The 17256-nt window shown below is 32.3% G+C and overlaps 2 protein-coding genes across 2 annotated transcripts; one reads left to right on the forward strand and one right to left on the reverse strand.

The window, feature by feature from the left end:
- LOC128985209 (uncharacterized) lies at positions 1 to 5008 on the forward strand. The gene is made up of 7 exons (XM_054404596.1): positions 1 to 186; positions 998 to 1082; positions 2406 to 2470; positions 2989 to 3024; positions 3322 to 3433; positions 4326 to 4390; positions 4880 to 5008. Exons 1-7 carry the CDS (start codon positions 1 to 3, stop codon positions 4928 to 4930), a joined length of 600 nt encoding a protein of 199 aa, XP_054260571.1. The 3' UTR covers positions 4931 to 5008.
- Positions 5009 to 5338: 330 nt separating this feature from the next.
- LOC128987410 (myrosinase 1-like) lies at positions 5339 to 17256 on the reverse strand. The gene is made up of 7 exons (XM_054408241.1): positions 17082 to 17256; positions 16786 to 16880; positions 15689 to 15836; positions 14954 to 15105; positions 6652 to 6786; positions 5938 to 6041; positions 5339 to 5518 (listed from the first exon to the last, which is right to left on the reverse strand). Exons 1-7 carry the CDS (start codon positions 17179 to 17181, stop codon positions 5407 to 5409), a joined length of 846 nt encoding a protein of 281 aa, XP_054264216.1. The 5' UTR covers positions 17182 to 17256; the 3' UTR covers positions 5339 to 5406.

Raw genomic sequence — 17256 nt, forward strand, 5'->3', positions numbered from 1 at the left:
ATGATTACAATCTTATCTGAGGCAGTTGCTTTAATAGCTGAGTTGTGCAACACTAGTGCAAGCCCTCCTGAAGTGTCCATCTCACGGGTGCCTTTGCTCCGAGTGCCCAGTGAAAAGATGGAACAAACCAAAATTTTGTTGTTTTTAGCCGCTTTGGTATCTTTTGTTACGCAGTATGCTGAGGGGGTAAGTAACATTACTTGTTTGACCTTGTTACTATTTGAGAAAAATTACTTCCTTGTTTACACATTGTATTTTTCAATAGTAAAAGTGTGAAGTAAAAAATGTAAATGTCTTCCTTACTCTTGGGGGGGGGGGATACATCATGACCCTAAAGCCTGATCCATGTGTTGATTGATTATTCCTCAATTTGTAATTATAGTTCTTACACAGTTAAAGAAATTAGGTTTGTTCTTGAACTAAATATTTACAATAACAAGTCTGAGCACTTACTATGCACCCAAAATATGTTAAAATAACTCTACAAAAACAGCAAAAATCAAAAGGCCTCTTACATTTTATCTTAAATCATAGTGTTGTTTGTATGGAAAAGCAATCATTAGAGCTGTGTGGGTAGTACAAGTAAAACTTTTCACACTAAAGTGATAGTTAAAGTTCATCATGAGTCAATAAATCATGTTTTAATTACCGTCCCAAAGTCAAAAAAGCATTTTATTATTCACAGGAATAAACGTAGGCCTTAGTTGTTTTAATTTATAAATTCCTATATAAGAAACGTTTAGCTTACCAGTTCAAATTTAATTTAATTACCAGCTAGACAATTTAACTTATAGAACTTATGCCTTGAGCTATGTACCTTACAAATATATTTCCTGGGGTACTACAATTTGCAACAGTAGTTGAAAGTATACTGTGTATGATGCAACCTGTCTTCTGACCGTTCGTCCACCTGGGAACTAGCCAATGATTTATGGCTCAGGTAGACGAAGGGTTAGGAGACAGGTTCCATCATACAGACTATAGTCATGTTTTGCAGGCTGCATTGTTTAACCGCCTGATGGGAAAGATGTTTGCTACTGTATCCATGTGCACAGACGATCTTCAAGGCAAACTTTCCCCAGGTAAAAAATCTTTGTATACAGTTGTCACATAAGGTAAGTACTTTGCTCATGGCACAAATAACGTTATTTTATTTTAAAGGTTGTAATTTTTGTACTTATATTATTGTAATCAAGGGAAATAATAAAACAGTTAAAATGCTGATATTTCTGACACATAAATAATACTTCCATAGACATTTCAGAGTATGCTTAATCCATGTTATCTGTAAGGTTAAAATGACTTAATTTAATCTCTGTTTTCAAACCACTGTTTTACCTCTGTTAATTCAATATGAATTTGAATTGATCTTATTATTTGTTGAAGTAAGAATTTGTCAATAACTAATCTGGAGTTCATTCCATTTGAAATTAGAAATTAGCTATAATAGTATACCTACCTACCTCATAACATTCAAGCTTAAATTTTTTAGAGCACAGTTGGAGGAAACCATTCGTAAAATAGTATATTTCATCACTAGGAGTGAAAGTGGCTCTTTTTGGTACGCAATCTTGCTATACAATTACAATATGTTATATGATTAAGTATTATAGAGACACGTTTGCTCCGTGAAACATCTTGAAACATTGATGATGACTTTGTATAACCTCAAATTATGCTGTCTAATTTTGAAGGATTGGAAGGTTATTTCCACAGTATGATGAAAATAGTTGTCCTGATAATTAGACCAATTCGTATATACCAAGGAAAAATGTGGTTCGGATTCCACTATAAACTGTAGGTCCCTTAGTTGCCATTAGCTGTTTGGGCTATTAATTAACAGCCGTGTCTAAGGAATGTCGGCCTTAGTCACTAACAAGACTACAAGATCGCGCCACTCATTCTACACTCATCTCCATTCATACTTGGCTTAAAATACCTACTATGTATGGTCGCCATTTCAATGAAAAGTATAAAGTAAAAGTATAAAGAGGTTATACAAAGTCATCATCAATGTTTACATTTCTGTTGTTTACAAACATAACTTAAAAATATGTTGTGATTAGCAACGTTTTCATGTGTGTTTCAAATAGTAAACAACATTTATAATGTGTCATAAACAAATTTTGAGGTTAGCAAACCAAAAAAAATTACCATAATATGTTTTATCTGTTCCCTATTTGAAGTTACCGTAAAAGATGATTTCGCGGATGATTTAGAGAACTAAAACGGCTTTTTTCCTGACAGTGTGATAAAATATATTTGTTCAAACAGCCATCTTGTTGTAGCCTACTGGACCAAATACACTATCCTTAAAAAATAACTTATTCATGAGTTATTCTTGAAACCTTCTTATTAAATACTGTAACAAATTCAAAACTAACATTCTACTCCTTTGCTTTCAGAACTGTGTCTGTCTCAGTTTGATGGTGAAAACAACCCAAATGACTCTCAATTTGATGGATGCAAGGTAACTAAATAAACTTTTAACAAAATTAGAAAAAAAATTAAATGAGTCGATTAACCAGTTCGGTTTTTACTTGAATTATTGGTCATTGTATAGTATATAATTGGTACTCACATTCATTTAGATAGGTCTACTGCCAATGCACATACATAGCAGATTTAGTACACCATTACATGAAATCGGTGTACTGTAGTATTATTTATCTTTTTGAACAAAATAACGATTATGCACTTATCCCCTTCAGATTGGCATTTCATTCCCATACATGACAGAACTTTAATTCAACACAATTATTTGCCAATTTATACCTTATAAGAATACTCCGGGACTAAAAAATATTATTTTGGGGTTGACAAATATTTTGATTAAGTTTTTGGGGTTGAAAACTGTTCAACAAAACATCTACACTCAGACTAACAACTATTTTTAAGTTTTAACAATTTGTGTACTTGAACATTGTATTGTATATTTCCAAGTAATGGAAAATAGGAATGATGAATAACACAATTTATTTCTTTCAGCAAGCAATGACATGTGCAGTAAAGAAACTCAACTACGTAAGTAGTCTATAGTTTACAACACTGTAAGTAATAACATTCAGCTTCAAGGTTGGGAAACTCAATTTGAATATGTAACGCTATAGCACCATTTTTTTAAATTGGATGTCAAAATCAATTTTATTTGCCTCCACAAAGGATAAACCTTTGTTGTGTTGGATATTTTTAAAGCACCTTAGCCATATACAATAGTGTGATTGTTTTTTAACCTACTTCCTAAATCTTGGTACTTATTTGAAATTTGAAAATCTAGGTTATTAGGAGCTATAACTACTTTTTAACCGATCATACTGTTAGATGACAGAGGAGGGCAGATGGAACCAAGACAAGTTAGCTTCACTCAAAGATGGCATTAAGGATCAAGAGGCAATAAACGAATTTGACCAGACATTCCAATCATGTAGTTCAGGTATGTACATTATAATACCAGTCGTTAAAATAATACTGCAAACAACTTTGTAACTTAAAAAAGCAATAAATTTGCATTGAAAATTCTTCAACTAATAAGAATTAACCTTAATAGCTTAGAAATTAGCTGAATTAATTGGTACACGGACGCTACAGAACCCTGCTTGGTGTTCAACCCTGCTAAAATAAAATGGCAATGCACCGATACTAAACAGCAATAAAAAAATGTAAACAAACAAAATGATAAAAGTACTTAGCATTTTGGATCAATCAATTCACTAAGTGATAGTTCCATTAAGTCACAAAAAGGATTGAGTCTAGTACCAGTAAACCACAGTTTAATTTTGAGGGACCCAAAAAGTTATAGCTTTTACAAACAAGAAGTAGAACAAAATTAAAGCAATAATTTTAATACAAGGGAAGATTTGAACACATTATTAGCAAATGACGTAAAGAATGAGTGAGGCAAGTCAGTAAGCGCCACGAAGCCCAAAGCACCAATGTGCTGGGTTCAGATCCTGGTACCTGCGACTACTTTTTATCAGTACAGTACACCTTAGTACTGTACTGGCTCACCCCCTTGATTTGCTGGATACATTCCATGCACAGATATAAGTAACAGTGTGGACAGGCAAATGCTGAGTTTAAAGAGACTGCAAACCTCATTAAAAAGTTAAATAAAACTGAATGGTTAGAGATAGGATACTTAAAATTTAACAAAAAAGGAAGTTACGGTGGTTTATTTTAGAATGAAAGATTCTAAAAATAGAAAATCATCAGGCAATGCAGAAGAAAACTTGCTTCTATTGGTAACTAGCTTGACTGAGTATAAATTATATTTAGTTATGGTTAACAACATCTGAAATCTTGAATGACAAAACGACAATTTTTAGTTCCAGGAACTGACGGAGACGCTGTGATCAACATGATATCTTGCATCATCAACAACTCAGACAGGGTAAGGGAATTTGTTATTGAATAGATATGAATACTGTATCACTAAAAGAAAAGGAAAAATGTATTCACTTGCTGGATTTACTGTTAGCTGGGCGTAAGGACTGCCATTGTAACATTTTACCCTACCTGGCTAATTTTTACTTTGATCTTTCTAATAAAACTTAGCAGCTAGGTTATTTCACAATTCCTGTAGACTCAAAAAAATATTAACTAATGGGGTAGCGTAGGTGAAGGATTCAGATTGTCTTAAAATTTATATTTTAACTGGTCAGATATATAGTCTTCAGGGAAGTTAAGATTGATTATCCAGGCAGACACCAGCTAATCTGAACTAATTGTCTTAGGACCCTGGGATTGCCAAATGTTTGTTGTTGGGATTGGGTTGGGACAACCAAATTGTTCGGAAATATTTGTACAAAACTTTTTTGATTAAATATGTTGTATTAATAATCTACTGAAAAACTAAGTCTACATTTTTTCCTTTTTTCAGGCAAAGCAAAGCTACAATGAACTCAAAGAAACCTTCATGAACGGATACTAAGCATAAGTACATGGTCCGAAAGCAAACATATTTTACATATAAAAATTTAAGTAAAAGGCTTTGTTTTTATGATCAGTACCCATACTTTATTATTGTAGAGACTGTACTAAGTTGAAATTAAATTAAGTTTATTAGAGGTTACTCAGCTTTTAAGCTAAAACTAATTAATTAAATCTAAGGAAAAAATATAGATTTTACTAGTTTTTCGTTCCATCAAAACTAAGTGCAAAAGTTTTGCATTTATCACTACTGTTATCTAACTGAAATCATACAAATTCCTAAAAAAAATGTTCATGCCCTACATCAGTAAGATGAATTCTTCGTTGTCTTTTAAATATAAAGTTCTACTGGATGAATACTTAATGTTAACCCCCAATGCTCATAAAGGCAGGCTTTATGACAAAGTCATTAACAAATAAAAACAGATTAGTTTTATTAGAAATGTAAAACAATAAATACAAATACTTTTAGGTGGGTCATGGTAAACATCTTGTTTGTAGGAAGTCTTTGTAGAACTTTGCAGATTTCTTCGGAGTCCTAGGTCTAGCAGGGTCTTCAAAATCAACATGATACAGACCAAACTTTTCCCTGTTGAAAAAAAATTGTTATAGCATTAGAGACCTTCTGTTTTATTTTGGCTTTTCATTACTTAAAACTGACACAACTCTTGAGTAAAGATATTAAATTATGTTTCTAATATGTGTGTTGTATCTTGAACACTTTGTTAAAGATAAACATTCTATTCTTATTTTTCTTTTGAACATTTGCATCTTTGGTTTTTTTATTCAAACTAAACCGATATTTTAAAATGAAGGCGACGCTTAAAAGGTTGACCTGAAAATTTAGAGTACTCCTAATTATCAGGGGGGCACTTTAGCATTCCCTTGAGGGGATTTTGCTTTATTGATAAATTTTACTAGAAGAGACTTATAGTTTTTCAATCTCTTCATATTTATAACTTCAACAGTTTTACTAGATTTATAAGACCGTAAGTAACATAAACCTACGTATAGCCGCAGTCCCATTCATAACTGTCCAGAAAACTCCAAGCTGTGTATCCTTGGACATTGCAGCCTTCCTTGATGGCCTCCAGGATCTGCTTTAGATAGGCCTAGGAAACAATTAATCAAGTAGTTATAGAAAGCAATTGTGACAGAGAAATTCAATGAAAGAGTCTAAAAATGTCAAAATTAAATTGATTATTGAAGGCTTGCATTGGAAATATAAAACAGAATAATGTTTCTTGACAGTTTCAACGTTCATTCAAAACAAGCCTGTTTGAAATGGGTTTTACACTTTAAAGACACTTTTTACACTTATTGGTGTACTTAGATCAATAAATTCAATCTTCTACCAATTTTAATTTGTAACAGATCATATACATTTATAAATAACTATTCATTTCAATGAGTTTTTATATAGAGAAGTAATTATTATTTTGGCTTCAGTAAAACTATGGGCCACTTTTCTTTTTTTAAAGCCTTAAGAAACCAGTAACATAGTTTGACTAGATTATTAAATACTTATAATTTATATTTGTACTGTATATGTTTGTGTCTCATTGTCTTAAAAATTAGTTCTTATTTCTGCTTGAGATTCATTTTCTTGAATCTTGGTGGAGATTGACTAGAGAATCGCCATAAATTGTCATAAATTGTTGACATAAATTGCCCCATTATTTTACATGAGCTTTTAGTTTCTCAATGCCTCTCAAAACGAACCTTGTGATATTCTACTTTGTGATTGTCCTCAAGTTTGTGAGGATCAGAGCAACCATTTTCTGTGATGATCACTTTTGGATTTCCGTAGTTCCTTCTGATCCACTGCAGAATATTCTTTACACCTTCTGGTTCAACCTGAAAAAGGTTAGTCTATTTTACCAGTTCTAGTGTTGAAATTCCAAATATAAAAATTAATTCATAAAAGCTGAGTAACACGGATTACTGTTACCCACGGGCTTCACCCCATTTGACTTCATAAGTATTAAATTAATAAAACTATTGATTAGTTAAGTTAAGCTGAAATAAACAAAACATAATACAAACAAATAATCCCACCTGATTTTAATAAGTTAATAAATTAAAAGTATAACAGACAAATAAGTTAGGTAAAAGGAAAGTCCCCTTTAGAAAGGAATTACGACCTTAACCCTCGAGTGGGCGCTTGCGGAGTTTTCCTCTGCACTTGTAGTGTTTGTTAATATAAATATGCATAATGGGTGTCGGCAGTCGTGTCCAGCTCTACACTTCACGCACCTCATCCTGGGAATGCTCCTAAGCTATTTTTACCCCGAATTCCTCCTCATTTTGTTGTCAGCTGCAATTCAGTGACGCGGTGTCAGTTTGCGGAGGTTTACTCCACGTGCGCTCTATCGCGTAAGTCCTTAGCGCAGAGTTTATTTCCTCATGCACTCATGTCAAACTGTGTGTATATTTTATACATACAACATTATAAACTTGTTTAAGTTGTATTATTTCATTTATAATTATTATCAAATATATTTTGTTTGCATGTATAGTTGCATTATTGTGGAACAAAACTCCGCAAGCGCCCTCTCTCGTAACTTAGGCCTACCTTTATACTAGAAAATTGTTCAATATGTTTATTTGAAATATTACTCATATTAAGTTAAACAAATAATGTTATTAACAAAGAAATTGGGTTTCTGATTAGGTTATTCAACACTTACATATAATATTTCGTTATAACAACAAGTAAAATGGGTCAAATTCATGCTGTTTAGTGTTGCGGAATAAAACTCTGCATGCGCCCGCTCCCGTTTTACTGGTGAAGCACCTCCTTGAGGGTTAAAGGGCAATCTATGAAATAATGGTTAGTACGACAAATCAAATCAAATCAAATCAAATCAAAAATTCTTTATTTATTTCATGCACATAGGTACATATAAATAGTGTCAAAAAATTATATTAAAAATACATCAGTGTTTGAACCTTAACTATTTTAACATAATTTGTCCTGAAATATACTTTTTATTTCTTTTGTGAACAAAGGTGGAAAAACTCATCTAATGAATATATTGGTTTGTTTACTATGTACTCTTTGAGTTTCTTCTTAAATTTTTCAATATTCTTTTCAGACTTTATATTTTTTGGTAAATGCATAAAGAATTTCTTTCCCGAATATGTTGGTTTTTTCTCGTAAAATTTTAATCTGTGATGATTTGGGATAATTTCATTTTTATGCCTTGTATTATACTTGTGGCATATGGAAGATTTAGGACTTACTGCCTCATTTTTAGAAATTAGTATGCAGTCATAGATGTATTGTCCATAAACTGTGGGAATTTTAAGATTAACAAAGTGTTCCTCTTTCGCTGATTGATCATAATTTAGTTTAAGAATGATTTTTATGGCTCTTTTTTGTTCTTTCAAAATACTGTCTAAATTTATTTTCCCTGTTGCTCCAAAAAGACACAATCCGAAACTTATGTGTGAGTGAATGTATGAAAAATAGATATGGCGTAATGTCTCCAATCCACAGTATAACGACATTTTCCTAAGAGCATATATACCAGAGTTAACTTTTGATAACACCTTACCTACATGATCATTCCAATTTAAATTTGCATCCACTGTTAAACCAAGGAAGCATGTACTTGTCTTCTCCTCAATCATCTGTGAATCTGACATAATAATTAAATTCTCATTTTTTTTATTTTGTGCAGTTCTAAATTGCATGAAGTTAGTTTTTAGTGTATTTAGTAACAAATTATGATTTTTTAAGTAATCGTTTAAATTTTCTAGCTCTACAAAAGATCGTATTTCCATTTGTTCTATTGAGTTTGATGTTATTTTTAAATTGGAATCATCAGCGTACAGATAAAGCTGACTGTTGTTCTTATAAGACAGAACCTTATTTATATCCTTGAGATATATTATAAAAAGCAAAGGTCCTAATATTGATCCCTGTGGGACACCATATTTTACTAGTTCCAGGTCTGAAACTATATTTGTTGATTTGTTATTCGGTGACAAATGTTTTACTTCTACATACTGATACCTATTTACAAGAAATGTATTGAACCAATTTAGAGATGTTTTTGAAATGCCAATATTCTTTAATTTTTCTATTAAAATTAGATGATTAACACTGTCAAATGCTCTTGAAAGGTCCATAAATATACCTGTTGTATGTTTGCCCTCGTCAACTGACTCTATTACTGATTCTATGAAGGATACTGCCGCACTAATAACAGATCTTCCTGACCTGAAACCGTGCTGTAAGTCATCAAATAAGTTGTGTTGCTCTAGATATGACGTTAATTGTACAGAAACTATTTTCTCAAATATTTTAGAAACAGAAGGAAGCAGAGCTACGGGTCTATAATTAGAAACATTTTTAGGATCATCTTTTTTATGGATTGGAATTATTTTGGCTATTTTAAGTTGGTCCGGAAACAAACCAGAAATGAAAGAAGAATTAATCAGGTGACATAAAACTTTCGTTAAGTATTGGCTTGCTCCCTTTAATACTGTAGTAGGCACTTCATCATAGCCACTTGAAAGCTTATTTTTCAAACTGCTAATGACTTTTTCCACCTCATGTTCATTTACAGGATTGAGTCTAAAACATGTACTTAAGAATGAGTTCTTTTCTAATTCTTTGTTTAAATGTATATGATTACTAGTAGTTATATTCTTAACAACATTTGTAAAATACCTATTAAACATATTTGAAACATCCTTAGGATTAGTTATATCATTTAAGCCATCATTTAACACAAACTTTCTTATTGATCTATTATTCTTTACAACTTCTGAATTTATTATGTTCCAAACAGTTTTTTGAACATTTGATGATTTATATATTTGATCTTCATAAAAAGTTGTTTTAGCCTTTTTTATATGATTCCTAAATGCTACTTTTTGTTGTTTTAGTATTGGTTTTAATTTTGTGTTTTTACTTTGCCTGAATTCATTAGTTAGTTGTATTATTTCTTGTCTTTTAGTTTTTATTTCATTTGACATCCAATTTGAATTTTTGTTCTTTTTAGTTATCAATTTCTTTGGAAATGCTAGTTCAAAGTAATATCTGAAAATTTCATTGAAAATACTATACTTTTCTTCGACTGGGGCAAAATATACTTCTTCCCATGTTTCATTTTTTAATAGGTCTGAGAAATGGGCAATGTTTTCTGGAGAAAACTTACGTACCTCCTGCTTCAACATCTTATTTGTGGTATTGTCATTTGAATTTAGATTATTGAAAGATAATACTTGTCCATCATGATCTGACAAGCAGGATACTATTCCTTCTATTGAAATGTTATAATTTTCTTGATTTTTTATAAAAAAATTGTCTATAGCTGTTTTGGAATTTTCTGTTATTCTAGTTGGAAAAGTGATCAAATATTTCATATTATGGCTTTTTAGAACGTATTTTAGGCATTTGTGCTTATCATCATTTTTCAAAACATCTATATTAATGTCTCCTCCAATTATGATATGTGTGTATTTCTTGTTAAAAAAGTCAATAAAAATACTTAATCTATCCAAAAAAGTTTGATAATCTGAACTAGGGGATCTATAGACACCAACTATTAAAAACCTAAAATTACATTTAACAAAACTATAAGCACAGAGCTCAAACTGTTTTTCTTCTATAAATCTATTTGACAAAAATTCGGGAATATCCACCTGTTTCCCTTCAATACCCATCTTGGACACAATCATGACACCGCCTTTAGAGGAATTTTTTCTTGAAAACGATACATTAATTTGATAATTTTTTATGTTAACCCTAGTGATTTCATCTGGTTTCAAATCATGTTTAGTTAGTATTATTACATCTGGATTTAATTCATCTATGGTTATTTCTAGTTGCTCAATTCTTGATTCTAAATGTTGTATGTTTTGGTGGAAAATTTTGAATTTTGAATTTTTAATTAGTCCTATCTTTTTATTTGTGGTGTCTTGTCCAGTAAGTTTAAAGAGGAATCAAGTGGATTTATTACAAGATTGTCCTTATCACTATTACTACTTTCTATTACATTATTATTTAAACTTTCACTGCTCTGCTTTTTTAAAACACTTTCCGGTATTTTTATCACTTCACTAAATAAAAGATGACCTGGAACTGTTGGTGGGCTGCTGGTGCTGATGGTAGGGTTGTTGGGAGTTATCGGCTGGGGTTGAGGTCTGCTACGTGCTGGTGAAGTTAACAATGATGAATTTTCAACAGGGTTGTATTGTATTTGGCACCTCTGTATGTACTGATCAATGATTGTTTGTTTAAGATATTTGATGAATGTTGATTGTTTTAATCCATTTTTTTTAAAATTTATTTGATATTCTTTTGCCTGTTACAATGATCACAGCAGCTCCTGTTAGTTTTTGAAATTCCAATACGTTTGAGACAAAATGAGCGGGAGTGACACGATCTCTGTTGCAGCCCATAGTTGAGCAAATTAAAGTTTTTAAATTACGAGTTTTAAAATCATCAGTTAGTTGAGAGAAGGCCAGATCATAGTTTGTTTTATATTCAGAAAAATTGTTGGCATTTTGAAAATATTTGGGCTTTGTTACAAGACTGTACACAGCGGCTCCCTGTACAGTTTTCTGCTGATCAAAATCTGCTGAAATACAGTGAGCATATGCAACTTCTGGGTCACTGCTATTCTTCTCAATGTATGTATCCATGTCTTCCTCCATTACTTTTAAGAATATTTTTGTTTCAATTTCTGCCAATTCTTTTGTACGGTTTAGATTTAATGCTAGATCTGCTATTCTTCTGCTTAGCACCTGCTTCCCAAGCTTATTCAGGTGTTGTCCGTGAACAGTGAAAAATTTACGTTTAAAGTCACTAATATTTATTAAATTGAGATGTCTCATTTGTTTCAATTCACAGTTGATTTTGTGAATTTCTTTGTTTAAAGGGTTGTCACGTGCCAAGTCAAAACGGTAGGGTTGCGTCACATAGATAAAATTTGTATGACTGTTTGCTTTAGAAAAATTATTCAATGTAACTGGAATGTTTTCTTCCTTAGTTTGAACTTTCTCAGTGATGTCTTCAATGTTATTGGCTCCTGCAATAATGACAGCTATGTCATTCTCGTTGAAGTCCCTTACAATGTTTGCAGTTTTCTGTAATATATGGTCAAGTTTTCCCCCAGAGCTTGCTGAAACAAAGGTGTCAATAGATCGAGGTAGCAATGACTGTAATAAATTTCCTAATCCTTTTCCATGGCTGTCTGCAATTACATACACTTTGGTCCGCCGAGGTAAGCTCCCACTTGTTTGTGTGGAGTTTATCTTGTTTTCAATTGGAGCATGTTTTCTATCTTTAAACATGTTAGGTTTAGCAACATGTTTTCTACTTTTATTCGGCATCTGCTTATTTGAGGAAGGAGATTTTTGTGTCAATGTCTCGTAATTATGAGTAGAAATGTAAAGGTCTTCCTCTTCTGGTTGGTAATTACTCAGTGATGCATACCGATTTGTTGTTGTGGGAAAGTAAGTGCCAGTATTTTTAGGTCTTGATGCTTTTTTCTGATACCTAAAGCCGTCATTGTTCATTTCCTTGCCTATGTTATTTGTAGCTGATGGAGTAGTTTCAACACTTGTTGGATTCGTAACAGCTGCCTGTTTATACTCATTCTCAACCCTTTTGAGATCTGTTTTAGATGATTGAGAAAGCTTTGGCGATGTCATCATTTCACGGATAATGTCCGGAGTCAAATGAAGTGCACGGTTTAAAAAGAACAAGGCTAACTGAGATCTTTTTAGAATCAGCGTGCTTTGTGAAATGATAGGAAATAGGTTTTGGAGGGACTCAAATGTATCTTTTCCCTGCATGATACCTTGGATTATTATTTCAGTGAATATGATCAAGTAAATGCCACAGTCAAATCCGTTAAACTGTTGAGGAACGCTTACAGGTGTTATGTTACAAACTTTTGTCTCACCTATCAATGTTTGCCAGGCAGAGCTTATTTTAACTGCGTGTTCATAGTTTTTTAATTTCAACGAGTCAAAATAGAAGAATTCTTTTTTCTCAGTAACATAAAGCAGTAAGCTCCAATGCGACCCTGAGCCACCAGGTTTGTCAACAGCAGGGGAATCGTTAACCGGGATCAACACATGTGTTTTATTCTTTAGATCCATGTTACTAAGAAAATGCTCAAAGTTATTGAGGCATTTGATTGCTTGGGAGATTATGGGGTTTATTAAAGCGATATTTGTTTTATCACATTCTATAGTTCTATTTATTACTGAATCGGTGAGTAGTTCGTAATAAAACTGAATTGCATCATCTGAAAGCCAATTATTTCCTAAAATGTCCAGTGTTAATGCATTTCTTTTTTGAGAGGTTTTATTCTCATTAATATTACAGGTGTTCATGCCATTGGAGGTTACTTGTCTTTCCAGGTGATCTGGTGTGATTACATCTAGTTCTATTTCAACATTTGCTGTTTTTGTCTGCATATTTAGTGGGGTACTAGTAACAGAGGGATCTTCACACAGAATCCCAGAACTTTCAGTTATAGAGTCTTGTATTGAAATACTGCTGATTTCCTTTTGCCCATCATGATTTTTGTCATTTAGGCATTTAAAGCTTGCATTAAAACTTCTCTCAGCTTCTCTGATTGCTGTATTGAATTTAGTATTTTTAACCTTTAACTTTCCATAAAGTGATTTGTTCTCTTTGTAAGAGCAAATATCCACTTCCTTTACTACACTAATCTCATTAGTACCATAAAATTGAACAGTATATTTATTAATATTCTTAGATAAGTCTATTGCCGTAACAGTTGCTGGCCAATGTGGGTATCCTTTTATTTTTGCAAAGACTCTGTCCCCAGTATTAAATTTACTTTTTGTAGGACTCATGTTTATACTGTATTTTATAACAGATTTAAATTCATAATATAAAATAAAATAAAACCTCTATAGTTGGTAAAATAAAATAAAATGTTAGCTTTTGATAATTATATTAACAGTTGTGTTAATTGAGAACTCTTTAGAGTCTAATTAAAAATCTAGTGTAATTCTGAATAGAGCAATAGTTCCAGTTTAAAGCAGATAACTTAAGTTGGTAAATAAACCAACTGATAAGAGATAACAATTTAAGGTAGGTACCAGTTTGTCCTTGGCCAAGGCCAGGTTAGTCAGTTGTCTCAATTACTAATCTTGATTCCAGTATAATCTCCATTGACTGTAAAATTTAACTTTAATTGTGCTTAGTTTATGTGCAGGTTGTATATTCTTCATATATTAACACCGTTAATGGAAAATTCAGGTAATATCTTCCTAGTGGAAATTCTCTTGTAGGTTATAAATAGAATACTGAAAATATTTATATATAAAGATTTAATAAAAACCGACACTTATTTAATAGTTTTATATAGAAACACTGTACCATTCATTTACAAAACACTTTTACACTAAAAACTGCTTGATTTAATAGAAAGTAACTGAAAAATGAGGACTGATAAAAACACCTGTATAACCTTTATAACCTCAATCTTTCCACATTTTAAGTATGGTTTATGGGGGTGTGACTTGTAGTTTTCTCAAAAGTTCATCGGTACTTTGGGATTTATATGGATATTGCAGAATGATAGTAGGAAATTGTGTCCTTTTAGAATGAGATGAACTTTTGAACCACCACTTTTGTCATTGGTTCAAATACCAGTGAGGCCAATAAAATGTATACATATTTAATTGTTTACTGAAGCTTTACTTTGTTTGACACGATATATATCTAGCACAAGAGCAAAGCCAATAACACTGGAAAAAACAAAGTAGAAAGAGTCTGACAAACTTAAAAAATGAACTAGACACAAACTCATTGTCCGAATATATTTTTTTTTCTTCTAGGATTCCTTAAAAAACATTAAGATTGATTCCAGTTGTTGGTTTTGTTGCTCAATTGCTTCTCTTGTAGCCAGCGTAAAACCATATTGCTGCTACATAGTTTTACAATAACAAAAAATTATATCAAGAAAACACTAGATTTATGTGTTACTAAAAACAAGAATCAACTAGGATTGGATATACTTACAGCGAGCCAGGAAGGATATCTAGGGGTTGTGGTTTTAGGGTCAATAGATCTGATAAAGTTGGTATCCCTGTTTTGTGAAGGGTTGGCTCCACATTCACCCTCAGATACGACGTATGTTGTGTAGTGATTCAGCCCTAGGAAATCTGCAGACCCTGTAGGAAAATATACTCAATAAACCATTTGGTTAAGTAAATATTTATTAATGCAACATCAACTGTGCTAGCAAACCCCACGGTTAAGTTAAATTCAGCAGAGCTCAACATTCTACAAACTGTACCTAACTTGATAATGACTTAAAACCAACTGTTTAGAAAGTAAATTATTTATATAGATGTACATTTTGGCTCTTGTTTGAATGCATTCTATAAATGAGTTATGTAACCTACTGTCCTTGTTATAAACTACAATAAATAGTCTAAAAAATTAATAATAATTTAGTCATTTGCATTAATGTAAATATATCAACTGTGCTCCTGAAGATGCCATACATGTTGGTGAAATGTACATCGGGCTTCATAATCATAAGCCTCAAGAATCTGAACCACTAGGTAAACTTAAAAATTGTTGTTGTAGATTTCATGATTTAATAAGATATTTCTTTCTCATTAAACTTCCTATCTAAAGACTCAGCTAATCTTTAACAGTTACACTGTTATCTCAATCATTAACACTCATCTTTACCTAAAACTACTCACTTTTACGTACAAAGAGAAAATATCATGAAGGATATTTTACCTTTGATCATTTCTATTTGCTCTGGTGTGAAGGATGGTAACCGAGATCTATACCTTCCCTCCTTCATACTGTTCTCAGCTACTCTCTCCTTCATTATAGTGGGATAATCTCCTTCTTGGCTGAAGATGGGGTGTAAAACCCATCCTAGCTGGAACATGACAATAATGTATAGACAAAATTGACCTGGAAATATAACAAAACTCAGTTAGCTATTGAAGTGTAAAATAATTATAGGTTACACCAATAAGGCTGTTTAAGAGGTTCTATCACTTATTTCACACCTCCAGTATTTCTAAGCAACATATTTGATACAAAATCGTATAACTAAAGACTTGGACTAACTGAAATTAGATAAAACCAATTATAATTTTATTTTTCCAATTGTGTAGTTAAAGTATATAAATTTTAGTCTGACTAATAAATGTTTGAGTACAATCACAAAGAAGTAAGGTACACAGGAAACATTCAATGGTTCAATTAAGTAGTATCTAACACTAGTCGCTGGTGTTTAGAGCAAAGTCTAACAACGCTCCCCTCGCCCACATGTACGGCTTCTGGCTTGTTTGTGGATATATTTCAATCAAACTTGGCCAATTTATTTATTTAATACTAAGCTATTAATATTTTACTAAAACACACTTAATTACCCTCCATGTACAGCAAACCAAGGTCCTTGTTAAACTTAATGCTATTTAAATAGATTTAAGTAAAAATCAAATCAAAATGCATTTATGTGCGTTAGGCTTAGCTGCTGCAAAGAGTGTATGTGTGTGTGACTGCATGCTAGGAAAAGAAATGTATGTTATGTTGTTTATTATTAATTATGTTACGAAATGTGTATTTTACTTTTGTTCATGTCATGTATTATTGTTATTACTATTATTATTTAGAGGTTAACTGTAAGAAAGGACCATGAGGTCATAAGTTCGACTCAATAAAGAAGGATTTTCATTTCATTTCATTTCATTTCAAATCAGGCAAATGGAAATTCACTAATAGTCTGCAGGTTGGCTGCAGTGGGGGTATTGTAGTTATAGGTTTGGTTGAAGCCATCATAAATCAAAATATTTTTGATCTCGAAAAATTGTGTACATTACCTCAAATGTAAGCCCTCTTTCAGCTGCCTCCAAGTCTTTTGGATTGTTAGTAGCGGGCCTGTAATAGAACCCGTCTGCCACGATTCCTATTTGACCTATAACAAAATAAATGTTTAAAAATATTAAAACTGGAAAATTAGACCAAGCTTACGCAATGGAGCCTCTTCAAAGATTTTGTCGACTTACAACTTTATGGTTCATTTTAAATTTTACATTACATCTTAAAATGGTGCTGAATATTTTACCAGTGGAGTAGACATTCAAATTAAGGTAGAACTGGAATTACCAACACTTACCCTGCTGTACCTCCCTGTAGTGGTTGTTGTAAAGGTGGTAAGCCTTGGCGTGGGCCAGCAGCATGGTGTGACATGCCAGATACTCCCCCACCCCATGCATCTCTAGACCAGGGGCCAACAGAGGGTAGACCGGCAACGACCTTCCATACGCGAAACTGGAGAACAGTCGGGGCTC

The sequence above is a fragment of the Macrosteles quadrilineatus genome, unplaced genomic scaffold (genome assembly GCF_028750875.1).
Source record: "Macrosteles quadrilineatus isolate MER2022 unplaced genomic scaffold, UCM_ALF_1.0 Scaffold_2__2_contigs__length_208266976, whole genome shotgun sequence".
Classification (NCBI taxonomy): Eukaryota; Metazoa; Arthropoda; class Insecta; order Hemiptera; family Cicadellidae; genus Macrosteles; species Macrosteles quadrilineatus.

Coding starts and splice junctions, on each gene's coding strand:
- LOC128985209 (XM_054404596.1), top strand. CDS start 1: ATGATTACAATCTTATCTGAGGCAGTTGCTTTAATAGCTGAGTTGTGC. Junction 2,471..2,988: donor CTCAATTTGATGGATGCAAG/GTAACTAAATAA, acceptor TATTTCTTTCAG/CAAGCAATGACATGTGCAGT. Junction 3,025..3,321: donor CAGTAAAGAAACTCAACTAC/GTAAGTAGTCTA, acceptor TCATACTGTTAG/ATGACAGAGGAGGGCAGATG.
- LOC128987410 (XM_054408241.1), bottom strand. CDS start 17,181: ATGCATGGGGTGGGGGAGTATCTGGCATGTCACACCATGCTGCTGGCC. Junction 15,106..15,688: donor GCAAATAGAAATGATCAAAG/GTAAAATATCCT, acceptor ATTTTCCTACAG/GGTCTGCAGATTTCCTAGGG. Junction 6,042..6,651: donor ACAAAGTAGAATATCACAAG/GTTCGTTTTGAG, acceptor ATTGTTTCCTAG/GCCTATCTAAAGCAGATCCT.